This window comes from Meriones unguiculatus, chromosome 1 (genome assembly GCF_030254825.1).
Source record: "Meriones unguiculatus strain TT.TT164.6M chromosome 1, Bangor_MerUng_6.1, whole genome shotgun sequence".
In the NCBI taxonomy this organism is placed as follows: Eukaryota; Metazoa; Chordata; class Mammalia; order Rodentia; family Muridae; genus Meriones; species Meriones unguiculatus.
Genome location: NC_083349.1, coordinates 89,298,035 through 89,313,953, shown reverse-complemented (window position 1 = coordinate 89,313,953; position 15,919 = coordinate 89,298,035). Strand labels below are relative to the sequence as shown.

At 38.7% G+C, this 15,919-nt stretch overlaps 1 protein-coding gene across 48 annotated transcripts in view; it reads right to left on the bottom strand.

Annotated features, from left to right (window-relative positions):
* Nrxn1 (neurexin 1) overlaps positions 1 to 15,919 on the bottom strand; it is a 1,167,492-nt gene that overhangs the window by 10,325 nt on the left and 1,141,248 nt on the right. For 32 of the 48 annotated variants that reach the window (XM_060393140.1, XM_060393259.1, XM_060393149.1 and 29 more), the window contains one exon: positions 15,353 to 15,440. In XM_060393140.1, the coding sequence (XP_060249123.1) occupies positions 15,353 to 15,440 (88 nt within the window). The remainder of the gene's footprint in view (positions 1 to 15,352; positions 15,441 to 15,919) is intronic. The other 16 variants (XM_060393136.1, XM_060393190.1, XM_060393194.1 and 13 more) reach the window with 1 other exon arrangement.

Here is a 15,919-nt window from a genome sequence, read left to right as displayed (position 1 = left end):
AAAATTGGAAGTGCAGGCTCCTGGGGTGTTTGCCAATTGAGATTAGTACAATTTCTTTCTCTCCTATGTCTAACAACAACAAAAGAGGCTATTATTTTTCTCATTTTTGTCCTTTGCTGTAACATAGGCCAAGATGAGCCACTATGATGCGATCACTCTGAAGAAGGCACGCTTAGACACCACATTTGTCGTCGGAAACGCACAGTGTGTACAGGGCGTGTTTGACTTTCAATCTATGCTGGGGTTTGTCAGAAATGATAGTTGTTCTGCATTTCAAATCCTTCTTCTTTATCTTTCCTCCAGCCCCTGCTATGTCTTATATCTTCTGCAGTTCTCTCTTGACGGTTGAACAGGAGGAAGGGGGATGCTGGATGACTTTCATGCTTTTTCAGTGAGTTGGAGACTCAGCAAGAATAAGAGACCAATAAGACACTGCAATCTGATTGGCTATGGGTTATCTCTGCTTTTTCTCTGCTCCTTTCCACACTGTCAAAGCCTGTGCTTAAGGGAAGGGTTACAGGGCACTATTCTGAGATGAAGAGAGCTATTTTCATTTCTTGAAATCCAGGTTTATATGAATGAGGATGCTAGAGACAGACCTGATTGTGTGCCGTTATGATAGTTAGTGCTTAGTTACTGCTAAGGTTGGGTGCTGACTCAGTTGGCTTTGGAAGAAAGAAAGGGCAGAGAGAGAGACTATATCCCTCATGACTGTTTTTTATATTTAAAAATGGACATATACACAAACACACTTTTTCTTTCTTATCTAAGGGAACATACATAATCAAGGCTTTTACAGACTGCTGTATTTATAAACTATATGTCCATAGCTTCATCATATGCAACTCTTATAGAATCTTCATGTGGTGATTAATTCCATTTAGTTTTATGAAAACCCTTGAAAGCATCATGGTGTGTACACTAAAATGAATCTAATTCCTTATGATCCTTGATGGTTCTCTCACAGCTACTACTCAACTTTGCCATTTATTTATTAAAACAGGTACAGCTACAGCGTTACATGTAAGAAAGTTCTACTTCCCTGTTGTTCATAGGCTCACTTTCTTTTTTTTTGTATAAATAATATTTACTCATCTTTGAAGAAGTTTTCTTTAAGAATTTTCCTTCCTGATCTAGGCACAATTCCATAACAAGCTATAGTTGTGTTCCAGGAACAGGTTTGGATATCAGGTAACCAAAGATACTTGATATATCCCCTCATAGACCATGATATATAGCAAGACAAGTAGATATACAACAAATAATTTAAGTCATATACAGCATAAAATCTGGGAAAATTGTGATGGAGGAAAACTCCAGGTGCCATGCAGGAATGGGACAGAGGTTTCTGAGTCAAAAAAAAAAAAAGTAATAAATTCCTTTAATCACAGCACTTAGGGAGCCTACAAGTATATCTCTGATGTTTGGAGGCCAGCCTCAGATGTATAGCAAGTTCAAGATCAGTCATTATGAGGCTCTGTCTCAGAAAGGAAGAAAAAAGCAACCCAGCAAACAAAAAACAAGAAAGGCCAGGGGAGTCTATTAATAAGAAACAACACTGCGGCTGAAGAGATGGCTCAACAGCACACATTGCTCTTTTAGCTCACAACTGCCCTATCTCCAACTCCAGAGGACTCTATGCTCTCTTTTGGCATCTGTGGGCACCTGCACTCTTGTGCTCACACTCCAACCCCTCACAGAAACACAAATATGCATAATTGGGTATATGAACTGAATATATGACTTTGAAGTCGTAAGAGCACAGGTGGAAGGAAGGATTTTGGCTTTTTAGTGAATAAATTGATCCTGAGTGGATGCTCAACAGTGGGGACAGTGAGAAGCTGTTTGAAAGTGGACATAAACCTCATCCTGGTAGACAGTGGATGAGCTGTACGTAAAAATATCAACATTTGCCATCACTAAGAAGGTAAAAGTCAAGTGAAAAGAAATGAGAGAAAATATTTGTAGAACCTATGAAAAGAGTAAATGCCTCTAAAATACAAAGGAAAACCCACCAATTGATGAAAAACAAACCATTAGAAGAATAGCAAGAGTATACACAGGTTGCTGGAACAGACAATGACTTTTCCAAGTGTTACAGGATATAACTTATGAAATTTAACATAAATAAATAATCTCAAGCATGTATCATCAGTACAGTTCAGACTCTATAGAGTGATGAAATTTTACTGAAATGTTTCATTGCTATTAGATTTCACTCTATTGCAGATTAGATTATGTTTTTTGATAGTCATTTCTGGCTACTCTTGGGAAAGTAGCAATTTCTCTACCTTCCCTCTTCTCTTGAAGTTTGAACACACCTGCTGAGAAGGATGGGTGTTTTCTAAGGGATTATGGGAAAGGATTGTTGCCATTTGGTCAGCGTTTAGGAAGGATGTGGTTAAATGTGACCATTAAGCAAGTGTGAAATATTCTTCATTTCACAGTTTTTAGGGAAGGAGTTAAACAAAGTGGAAAAGCATTGACACTAATATTGTAGATTTTCATATTCTTCTGAGAGAATCTCACTAGGAATGAGTGTGTTTATGTGTTTGTGTTTGTCAGCATATGTGTTTCTCTGTGTGTAAGTGTCTGTGTGTAAGTATGTATGCATACATGAAGGCTCCAGCTGACCTGGAACTTACTAAATAGCCCAGAATGCGCTGGAAGTCATCATTCTTTTGCCTTAACCTCTTGAGAACTGGGATTACAAGCCCTGGATACTTTTGAATATGAATGATGGACTCAAAGAGTAATGTGCTTGGCATATAAACCCAGTGACATGAGTTTAATTCCTGAAAACCATGAACCCATATAAAGGAAAAGAAAGAACCAAGTACACAAAGTTGCCCTTTGACCTCCATATGTGTGCTGTAGTGTTCACATGTACATGCATACATTACACACACACATGCACACAAACTCACTAACAGTAAAATTTTTTGGAATGGTATATTTTTATCTCTATAAATCCATAACCTCTACTTCCCATGCTACCTAACATGAAAGAGAAAAAACAGAATAACTGTGGTCAATATTCATTAATGCAAACATCATACTGCTTTTTCTATACTTCCTAATAACACACTGCTTAATTTTAATGTCTAAAACCACATTATTCAAAGCTAGTCAAGTTAGCAGTGTTCATCTGATCATTTCGTTTCCACCTTTACTGCACCAGCATGTGACATCTAGAAGCTCACGAATGAACAGCTGATAGCATGCAGTGAATCCTGTTTGTCAATCCAGCAGAGCACTTATATATGGGGGTCTTAGGTATCCTTTTCAGATTTGTTGCTTTGTGGATGCAGGTGCTAACCAGGTCCTTACCAGGCAGACTACACTTTCTTAAGTGTCTGGCAGAAAAGAAGCCACACAAATGGCAGCTGAGCTTTCCAGCTTCCAAGCTAAGAATCCTGGAGTGTTTAAATATCATTTCCATCAAAACAGATTACATTTCAAAATTTAAAAAAGTAAGAGGATCTACATATTAAGATGTAGATAATACTCTTTATTTCTGACTTCTATGCTTCTTCATAGCAAAAGAGTTTCTCTTCCTACAACATGTCTTCCAGACATCCATAGACCTAGAATTCACCATTGATCTTCTACAAACACCAAAGGACCATTCCAAGGGAACCAAAGGCCTGGAGCCAGGAATGTGTGAAGAACTAGATTATAGGTAGACACAGGACACCGTGATTACAGCTAGAGCATGAGGCACTGTGGATGCACGTGTGGGTATTGTAACACATCTCTCAGTTCCCTGACAGAAGGTGACAGCTGAGTTTTTGTTTTACATGATTTTTATAAGTAATGGCAAAAATATGAAAAACTCCATGGACTATTTCCCCAAACCTCAGATGTACTTTACATAAATATGCAGTATTAGCAAAAGCTTCTTAACTTCCTCCCAAATAGCATCTGTAGTAGATATTTCTAATACTATGTAATCATTATCTGATGCTCAATGCAGGTCCAATCATACTTGATTCACTGTAAAAACCGAATTTACTTTCCTATTTGACTAAGTAAACAACTATTGCCTTTCCTAGTTATTGCTAACAAGGCTCTCTGCTGTGTTCTATATACATATTATCGGATTTATTCCTCACATGCTGGAGCTCTGCAGCTATGGGTATTAAGGGAAAGGAAATTGTCTCAAAGAGCTTAGGTAATTTAGGCTTCTGAGCTTAAATTCTGAGCCAAGAGTCTGTGACTATTGCACTTTCTTCTGTGTAATCCAGCAGCATGGACCAGCTGGCCCCTGCTCTAAGCAGCTGTGTAGTTCCGCCTGTCTCAGGCTTATTCTTCTTTACCTCTTATAGCCTACCAATCTTTTGGTGCAGGAATTTTGCATGACCATGGAATTACCCACATACAACACAGAGTGAGCAAAATAATGCTGGATTAAATATTAATTTATAGTCTGGAACCTGTACCTAACTTGCTAAAGCAGTGATGGTCAACCCTTGACCAATACTTCTTCAAAACATGATGATTACACTCAAATTGTGTACCATGAAGAGTCAGTTTGTGGCTCAGAGAAGGCAGGACAGTAAGTTATCAACTGTTATAAAACGGTCATGACCTAATTATTTCTCTCCTGTCTTTCTTACAAAAGATACTCATTGAGCAGCTGTCCCAACACTTAGACAGTCTGTAGTCTACACCTGCCTCCCCGGTTCAGTTGGCTGCAGCAGTGATGACAAGAGACATTTTCTCTGCGGAGGCAGTTGCATTAGAGCCCTTCCCTTGGATGAATGGAGGCCCTGTGAAGTCACCTGGCAAATCGGCTTTCTGTGTCACATCATGTTGTCTTATTGTGCTCCTGTTGTTTCAGACCAGGACCTGTGGCACTGTGTGTGAAGCGTGTTTGTGTTTAAGTGAGCAACACCCTATCTTTAGTGGATCAACACTCTCTGGCTCTCATGGTGGAGTGAATTATATTTCTCCATCTCTCAAACTATCATTATTCATATTTTTAGCTATCCCAAAAGCAATCATCTAAGACTATTCTTTGCTATTAGCTGGTGTGCTTTACAAACTTAGAAGTAAGAACTCTTTTGATTAGGGTTTAGCATTTCTTTTTCAAATGTTCTCATCTATTTCCTCTCCTTATCTGAAACTCCACAATGCAGTCTAGGTGAAATCCAGAGAAGAGTTTCCGTTTGTGTGCATGATGAGTCTGAAGTGTCCAACTTCCTGCCTGAGGTCTCTGAGTAACACCCTTCAAAGCCTCAGGCTTTCAGGGTACTAGGGTAGAATGCAGGTCTTCTGGCTTAAAACTCAGTGTACAGAGCTTCTGTTGGCTCAATTTTCCTTTATTGTAAAATGATTATATTCTTTTTTGTTGTTGTTGTTTAATGTGTAATAGCCGAGGTGAAAGATAAGATATTAGATACCAGCCCGCAGCCTATTATAGGGAAGCCTGTTAGGACTAGACTTGAAAAGTACGGCATACAAGCCATGGATCACAGCGGTGGGGTTTGGAACTTGTATGGGTGGAAATGACCTGTAATTCATGGTGCCACAGAGCATCTTTGAATGTCTTAGAAAGAAGAACAGAAAAGACTATCAACCTTTGTCTCAAAAGCTCTGTGGGGGAAAGCCCTAGGTGTTTTTCTCCCCCAAGTAAGAGCTGGAGATGCAAATACTTTTCTTATTGCAGCAGAGCAGGCATGCCGAACTGAAGTGCAGAGCTTGTCTTGTAAGTTGTAGGAGTTCTCAAGTAAACACTGTGTACATGGGGACTTCAGAATGAGCTTTATGAAAACACCTTGCTAGATGCTAAAGTGCCAACTTCTAATGTTGCCTGTAGGTTAGGGAAGTAAATTTATTTCCATCGATTATATGATGTATTCCTTTCTATTTTTTGCTTATTTCCTATTTGCTTATTTATTTCTTATTTTCTAGTACTATAGCAGCTATTTTCTATTAGGGGTTACAGTAGCAGACTATAGTGAGCATTTCACAGTCTAACTATTATCAGAACAATAGTGGTGTCATATTTAATATTATCCACACCATTTTGCAGTTGCCAAAAGCCAGGTACACAGGTTCAGTGATCTGCTTTTGATTGTACATCAGGACAATGAACCTGGATCTGAACCCAAGTTCAGTCAATGAAACAAAAGGCTTTAGCATTTCCATATGTAGACAATTTGTACTTACCTTTCCTCTTTAAAAAATATTTATTATTTGCTTGGTTGCTATACTGGTGTCTTTCATACATCCTTCTTTAACTTGGACAATTCTTATTTTGTTGCCACTATCAGGCTTGTATAACAGTGTGTGACTAAGTGAAAATCTAATATTGATGACAGTGACCTCTTTAACATGTCAGTGTGTGGAGATGAGACCTGTGAGCTGGTGCCAAATATAACATTTGTGGCTCCTAGGAACATATGAGCTGACGACAAGAAAACATATTGGCTCTTCATGGAGGCAGCATACCCTGTGGAGTAGAATCCACAACATGCTGGCTTACCCTCGTAACATCTAAGGAAGTGGAATTAATAAGGCACCAAAAATACTCCACAGGAAAACAACTTTGTTATCAAAATAGGGATTTGGCACTAATTACAATAGAACACAGATTTTTTTTGTTAAGATTCAATTATTATTAGTTTAGGAATCAGAATTTTCTCGTTTTGATTATTTATTTTTTTTATAAATTGCACTTTATTCACTTTGTATCCCCACTGTAGCCCCCTTCCTCAGCCCCTCCCAATCCTGCTCTCCCTCCCTCATTTCTTCCCATGCCCTTCCCCCAGTCCACTGATAGGAAAGGTCTCCTCCCCTTCCCTCTGACCCTAGCCTATCAGGTCTCATCAGGACTGGCTGCATTGTCTTCCTCTGTGGCCACAGCTTCATTCTTAATGGCTTTACATTTTCATAACAGAGAGTCTTAGACTACACTCTTCTGAATACATTGTATTTCTCTCTTCATGGCTGATGAGCCAGTGTGGGGATGCATGGCACTGTCCCTTTCAGAGCACAACAGGATATGTGCTATACTGTTCTGAGACTTTGTGGCAATTTAGCATTTTTCTAATAAAGCTGTGATGTAAAACGTGTTATTGAAGCACTCATGCTGCGCAAACTTAGGCTGCTTAAAAACTTGTTCTGTGGCTATTAGAGAAGAGGCATTGCTATTCAGCGTAGCAAGTGGCTGCAGGCGTGTGCGTGCGTGTGTGTGCGTGCGTGTGCGTGCGTGCGTGTGTGTGCAACATTTTCACTTTTAACCAAATGTGGCAAGTACAATATATGCTAATTATTCTATTATTCAATCATGCTAGTTGACCCTTTCTTTTCTTTCTTTCTTTCTTTCTTTCTTTCTTTCTTTCTTTCTTTCTTTCTTTCTTTCTTACTTTTTGTGGTCTTCTGACAATGTCTCATGTATCCCCTGTTGGCTTAAATTTGCTATGCAATTGAATTTGACCTTGACTGTCTTATCTACTGTCTCTACCTCCTGAGTTCCAGGGTCATAGCTGTACACTCCCGCTTCTAGGAAGCTTGTCTGCCCTGGGGTTTTCTTTTGAACTCTAATAAAATCATTCCTGAGCTCTTTTAAGTGCAGTGGTTTTTCTATTAAGAAGCCTCAGAAACTGAGAGGGGACCCTAATTTCTCTGATAACATGACTACCTTGGCTACTGACATGATTTTGGTAAAGGCAAACCTGGGCAATTTAACTTGGTTTAACTCACCACAGGCAGGCTATACCCTGTCCTCTGGCTTTTAACAGTTCTTCCTATAGAACACTTGCAATTCTAAATGCTTTCTCTGGCTATTTGATATGTAAAAATTTTTAAAGCCTCTCTCCAGTTTTAAAACCACAGTCTATTTAAAATGAAGGACCCTGGAATCATCACTTTGCAATGTAAACATCTAGAGAGATAATATCCTCATTCTTCAGCTTCTTCTGGGAAGGCAGGGGTGGGTGGCAGCCCCGTGCTTTAGAAAAACTTGTTTTGGCTGAAACCATTGGCCTGATCAACAATCAATCCACCCCCAATGTTTCCATCCTTTCTGTTAAAAACTCTGCCTCCTGCTTACTCTCCCCATAATCTCTGAGCTCAGGAAGAATTCTAACAACACCTCTCTTACTACAACAATGTGGAATGAATTTTCCTTGCAATTTAACTTTCTTTAATGTAAATTTCCTTTCTAACACACAAGTTTAGAAAAGTAAGAATGTTAAGGGACAGGTTTGTAGCTCAGAGCTAGTGTACTTGCCAAGAATAAGAGAGGGGTTGTAGTCTGATCCCAGCCCAGGGAAAGGGGTAGGGAGAGAAAGCAGGAAAAGCAGGAAGGAAGAAGGAAGGATATTATGATATATGTGTCTTTCTCCTATCAAGACCATATTCCATTTACTTTTACCCTAGAATCCCACAGAATTAAATTTATATATAGTAAAAACAAAAAAGTCAATGAAACAAACAATAGTCCAGCATATTGCATACTGATAGCACATTCATCAGTGCCAAACTTGGCCACCATCCTGGGTGTCAGGCCTTCCACGCTGGCTGGGCCCTGGGACGTAGGAGACACTCTAATGTTCCCAAAAACCCAACATTCATTATGCTCTATTTCTGGATGCAGCTCAAAATCTTCCATTTTAAAAGCAATGTGTTGGCTATTATTGGCTAATTAGACTCACTTTGTAATGATTGCATAATAAATAACCCAAATTTAAAAGAAGAACAAAATTATCTTCTAATCAGTCTCAAAAATATGGTCTAATAAATGATATATTCCTTTAAATGACTGAGATTACTTATTTAATGAAAAAATGCAGCTTGTTCAATATACATATTTTTATTCCTAATGGTTAATGGGATCATTTCAATAGAAATCCTTTGATCTTTCCTCAAAATAGCATGCTGGAAAACCACTCAAAATTGCACAGTAATTGTAGCAAATTTTCTGTAATGAATAGTAATACATGTGAAGGACCTTTTGCCATCAAATTTAAATTTATTCCAGGGAATTATTTAAATGAACATCTTAAAAGCCAATTCTGTATTTGTGAGGTTTCTAAATTTTATAAGAACAACCTGCATTTCAAGAAACCAAAATTCCACTTTCTCTAAACTAAGATGGTCAGAGAGCAGGTTTGCCTCAGTAACAATCCTTTGAATCTCTACAGCTATGAAAACAGTTTATAGTTTCATTAAAGTGGGAAATAGAATAATGCGTGTAATGACTGAAAGCACTGATGAGCATAGGAGCTGTCTTCACTAAATCCAAAAGATACATGTTATGCATTTGTATCTATACTCATACTCTAAGGCCTGGCCCAGGAGATGTAACTAAAGTCCAGCCAAGGTTTGTTTACAGTGGTGCACGGACAGCTCATCTCTATGGCCCCAGACAAACTATAAAAGATCACACACACACACACACACACACACACACAGAGAGAGAGAGAGAGAGAGAGATTCTGACTGATCTTATTATTCAAGAGGCCTTTCTTTTTTTTTCTAGTGCAGCAATGGTTTACTCTCTGTCCTTAAATATAATGAGGTTTGACATACTATCCTCACCATGTAAATACAAGAAGATTTTTCTAAATATGTTGGAAGAAGCAAAATTTGTTTTTATTGGAGCAAATTGGCATTATTCACCAGGAAGCTTCCATACAAAAAAGGGTCGTTGTTTTCATTGAAAGCCTTAAATATCACTATGAAAATCACACTCTAAGATTTCACCCACCAGTATAGAGATAGTATTCTGTTCGAGAGAGGGCACAAAACTGAGATGGAGGAATATGACCTAAATATTTAGGTGAGTTTGCAATGTTGGGATTCTAACAGTTTACTAAGCAAATCCAAAATAAAAAGTGTCAGGAAAACTCATTTTACAAATGCCTATTTTTCTAAAAGAGACATAGGAAATATGTATACTTACACACCAATGGTACAATAATAAAAATAAAAATAAAAAATAATAATAATAGCAGAAAACACTCAAAAACACATATAGGAACAAGTTATTGCTCTTCATCATACTTCCTACCCACCATCCATCCACTCTTAAAAGCATGTGTCTTGGTTGAGGGAAAAGCAAAGTAGGTACAAGTGGGTTTCTTATTTGTTTGTTTGTTTGTTCAAAGAACAAAGAACCCTGTGGAAGGTCAGTGTCCATGCAGCATAAGAAGGTATTTTCAGACAGTGATGGCCTGTGACCAGTGGGAGCATGAGGTTTCTGCCTGCAGAGATAGGATTTGGTTAGCTGTCCTGCATTGCCTGCCTTCCTTTTGTACTCTAAACCCCCGACTGACCAATGTGAAGCCATCATCCAGTTCTCAGTACGCAGGAGTGTGTGGCTGGAATCAGCTGTAACAGAGATCCATGTGTTCTCACTCAGGGGGTGGTCCCTGCTCTAGTTTCAACACGCTCTGTTCCCATCAGGAGGCCCAAGTGGTTTCATCAGTTGCCCATCAGTTTCAGCCAAAAAAAAGTAACAGCATTATGTAAAAGGGAAAAAATAGCTTGGATATTACTTTTATAGAAATGAATTGGAAAAAGGAAAATCACCCATTTGTGCTCAGCTTCAATCCAGGCATTGCAATAATTACCTTAAATACATTCACTTTAATGTTTGAAATGCCTCTTAAGAAACAGGTGATATTTTAATGTCTTAGATGAAGGACTTGAAAATCATAAGAAAAATAAATTAAAGCACAAATATAGGGTTGCTTCTAAAGTAGAATAAAAAACAGACCTTGAAAAAAAAATCAAGCTCTAAAAGAACATGAGGGTATCCACAGTGTTTTCCCTCCCAGGGCCAGCACAGGAGTGGATTCACATAATGACTAGGTAACACTTGAACAATGATGAAATTAATCATTAAATACACAACTCCCTCTTCATTAAGAGCACCAAGTGGAGTCACACAGCAATCCAAATCTATCCAACCCTTAATAAGAGGTATAATTTGCTGGTGTAAAGAAGAGGCTACATTTGCTTTGCTTTCCATGTTTTTGTTTGTTTGTTTTTTGACATCTTTAGGAAGGAAGTCATCTAAATACCAAAGGTGACACAATCGCAGTGAGAAAAAAAAATTTTTTTTTTTCCGGAAGTGTCTGTCTGTGGTATGGCAGGGAAAGTGAAATACCCAGAAAACTTGTGTTAGTAGCTGTTTTCAATGGCTTAGGGGATCATAGCTGCATGTAGCACACTGTGTCTCTGAAATCTACCTTAGGGTCTAGTTCTAAAGGCCTCCTTGCCTCGAGTTTGACTTGCATATACATGAAAGGATTTTTACCTAGACATTCTAGTAGTAAACAAAGTCTAATGATATCAGCAATTACAATTATTGCCAGTATTATCTTGTAATAATTTAAGAACAACAACTGGAAAAGAGATGTAAGGAAATGGTACATCGATAGACAAGAGCCTGTGGAAGAAAAATCTCAGAAGGAAAGAATATTTAGATTCAAGCAGGGTCAAGAAAATAGTTTTTTTCTCAAATAATAGCTGGAAAGCAGACAAATTATATAAACTGAGAATTTTAATTGATGCTATTATAAAAATAATAGCATTTTGCTAAGGGCACAATATTACACTTAACATTAAAGAAGAACCAGGAAAGGAAATCAGAAATTTGAATGGAAAAGTCAAGATTTCGTTTATAATGCAATATAAAAAGAATATCCCTTGAAGGCATACCACTGTCTGTAAGGTCACCAGAACAGCTGGCAGCCAGTGCTCCAGCAGATGTAGCAGCCCCTGCTCTCAAGTATCAACCTACTCTATCAAGATCTGGGGAACAGAAAACTAAGGAGTAAGGAAAGAAACATGGCAAGATAGTAAGTTAAATAAACCAGGCTGTGTAAAAGAGTGTAAGAGGAGACAGAAGAGATGGCTTACTGAGTAAAAGAGCATGTTGTCCAGCATATGGACACCAAGTCAAATGCTCAGTACGTACATAAATAATAATAATAATAACCCTGACCACTGGGTGTGTGGAGATTTACACTTTTAATCCCAGACTTAGACAGATCTTGGTGAGTACTCGGCCAGCCTGGTCTACAATAGGGTTATACAGTAAAACCCTATTTCAAAGAAAGAAATAATAAATAGAATTATAAAATGGCTTTGAATACCTTTAAACCCAATATTGGGGGGCAGAGGCAAGCAGATCCTTGGACCTCCTTAATCAGCTAGCTAGACAAAATGCATTCTAAGCTACAGGGACAGGGACAAATTTACAATGAGATAACTTGTCTCAAAGGAATAAAGCAGAGAACAACAGGACATAAAGTAGGATACCTACTATTTTCCTCTGACCTCCATGGGCATGCAAACACACACACACACACACACACACACACACACACACACACACACACACTAAAATAGTTATTGGATAGAATCAGTAATTATGTATCTTATATTTGGGGCAGCAGACAATGTATTCGAAACGTGTGTAAAAGTTTATAGATGGGCTGGAGAAATGGCTCAGCAGTTAAGAGCACCAGCTGCTCTTCCAGAGGTCCTGAGTTCAATTCCCAGCAACCACATGGTGGCTCACAACCATCTATAATAGGATCTGATACTCTGTTCTGTCATGTACGTGTACATGGAGATAAAGCTCTCATATAAATAAATAAATAAATAAATATATTTAAAAAAATATAGAAAAAGTGCTCCATGGAGGTATGCATTCATACAGGTTCCTGTTTCATGTCCCTTGCGTTCTTATGGGTGAGACTACAGCTATACGTTGGCAAACTAGTAGTAGGTAGGTACTCAAGGTTCTTTAGCTCATCGTAGATTCAGTAAAGAAGAGAGGACCCCAAGACTATCTAGAACACAGCTGTTGACAAGATGCTGCTCACTTCCTATTGGCCATTTAATAAAGCAGCAAACGTTGGGTAAATTAAAAGGAGGAAGAGCTGGAAGATGGGTACAGTGGTTAAGAAGATGTGGTGCTCCTGTGGAGGACCCAGGTTCAGTACACAGCACCCACATAGGGCTGCTCACAATGGCCTGTAGCTTCAGTTCCAGGGGCAGCTGATATCGCTTGTGTCCTCGGGCACATTCTGTATTCACAATTAGAAACACATAATGCACTTTTTTTGAATTAAACATGGAGAATGGGAAGATTCAAGGGTCATCTCCCCTTTTCTAGTACCCCATCTCTTTCATTCATTTTCCCATAACCCTGTTCTGAAGTCTATTGTACAAAGAGAAATGAAAAGATCAAAGAGTAGTTGATAAGGGGTGTTGAATAGGACCTGTAAGCAATGCTGGAGTAATTGGAGCATTTTGCTCAAGAAGAGAGACAAAGCGACAATTTTTCAAGTGCAAATAAAGTCCTCACAGTGGATTTACTGGGTACTTAAGGTAAAGGTTCTGTCTAAAGAGGATGATATCTGATACTCAACAGAAGAGGGATTTAGCCAAAGAAAAATCAGCAAGCACCACAATTAGTCAGCACCTATGCAGTTCTCATTACCATTAGCATAAGCCATAAATACTGAAGAAGATGACTACCTTTAAAACAATGAAAACAGCAAAAAAATCTTATAAATACACAAAATTCAGAGTTTGTTACTGGAATAAGCCATAATAATAATAATAATAATGATTATGATATCCTGAATGTTTTAATTAGCATAGGGAAAGGAGTGAGAAAATTTATAAAAATAATGGCAGGACCTTGACCTTGTGGCCAAGGATCATGGGCTGATTGTAGAATCAGGAGAAATGACAGAGATCAAGGTGTTAAAATCAAATAAGTGGTACCAGAGGCAGAAGAGCTACATATGACAAGCCGTTCTGGGGCTGACAGTCCTGTGGGAGGTGATCTGCTGAGCCAGGCAATCCCAGCTGCAGCTGAGGCTGCAGCCGAGCATGCAGTGTGGTATGCTTGCCCTTTACCAGCAGCTACTTCTATGTGCTGCCAATAGTAACAGTAGTTTAAGTGATACCCAAACAGAGATACAGCCTATGCACCCCGAAATAGTCCATATGTTAAAATGATTAGACTGACTTTGAAACTGTATATATATTACAAGAATACAAGTGAATTACTTTATTGTGACAAGGTCTTTTGGGGTTCTAGGTAAGCTCCTTGAAGGTCATGGGGTGATCACATCTCCTGCAGTCATTCTGCTAACACTGCAAGGAACCAAGTCAACACTAATGGCAATATGTCTACTACCATGAACATTTGGCAGAAACAAACTGGGAGTCACTCATTGTTAGGCCCACAGTATTCGTTCAGCATCACAGGGGTAAACAAACTGGGAGTCACTCATTGTTAGGGCCACAGTATTCGTTCAGCATCACAGGGGTAAACAAACTGGGAGTCACTCATTGTTAGGCCCACAGTATTCGTTCAGCATCACAGGGGTAAACAAACTGGGAGTCACTCATTGTTAGGGCCCACAGTATTCGTTCAAGGACTGTACCTGCTGTTCGTTTTACTATCATCACACAACTTTCAAAATTTGGAAATATATAACTTAAGGTAATTTTCCAGTAGATGGATCATGGAAAGGTTTTTCAGTACAAAGGTCAACTGACTTTTCGCAATTCACAGTAGTTTTAACTTTCCACTTTTACTATAAGTAGGCATAGGAAAAACCCATTCTAAAAACTCTATACAAAAATGACCCCAGAAGCTACTAGACTAGAAAGTCAACAGTAAGTACTCATGTGTGCTGCCTCCCTCCCCACAGCTTTCTCTAAAGTATCTACTCTCCTTTTCTCTTCCTTCCTTCCTTCCTTCCTTCCTTCCTTCCTTCCTTCCTTCCTTCCTTCCTTCCTTCCTTCCTTCCTTCCTTTCTTTGCTTTTTGCATTTGTTTTTCAGAGACAGGATTTCTCTATGTAGCCCTGGCTGTCCTAAAATTTACTCCGTAGACCAGGCTGGCCTAGAATTCACAGAGATCTTCCTGCCACTGCTGGGATTAAAGGCATGTGCCACCACAACCTAGTGAAAATGTCGATTTTTGGTGGTTTGCTTTTATTTTATTTTATTAGAGTGAGAAAATTTATACTACTAAAAGTCAAAGGCCCATTGGATATTTTGTTTGTTGTTGTTCGGGTTTTTTTAATTTTGTGAGACAGAATCTCCTATAGTCCACTCTGGACTTCATTTCACGCAGCCCAGGAAGTCTTTAAAATCCTCATCTTCCTGCTTCTAGCTCCCAAATTATCAGCATATACCTCTCCCAACCCCCATTTCCAACTAAAAACTCATTGGATAGAGTACCACTTTATAATAAGGTGGCCTAATGTAGCCCTGATCATATAAATGAACCTCTCTTTATAGAATGTAACATGCAACAAAGACTTACAATAAAGGCAAAGAAGTAAGAAAAAAAATTGACTAACCTAACCCACCTGAGCTCGGCTCACAGGGGTCAATGTCCTCATCATCGCTGGGACACTCTGCTGAGGCCACAAGGATGTCGTCCGTGGTCTGCAAAGGAATCACAGTCAGTTGATTAATAAAAGGTTTCCTAACAGCTCGTTCCATTTCATTTACATCTGAAACACAGTTTGTATTTATTTGTATTATAGGTTAAGAAAGCAAATTTATTACATTCCTTCCCCTAGGCACAATACATAAAGCTTAGATTCACAAGCATATTTTAGATCTCGCATAGAAATAACTCCCTGTATGTATGATTTTGATTGCAACTTATTTTACATGTGGACACAAAACTGGGTATCTATAGTTGGTAGACACTCAATGAACCAGCTACAATGAGAGGCTGCATACAGGAGCACACAGATGTTTAAAACAACCTGGCAGAAACGGTTGAATTGAGATTGATTACAGCCCTAAAGAGCTACAACGTATGCACCAGTGGGCTTTATGCAGCTCTTGTGGTTGGCTTTCTGAAGCAAAACAAGCCATAAATTTTTACATATGTAAACAGGTAGTTCTGTAAAGCT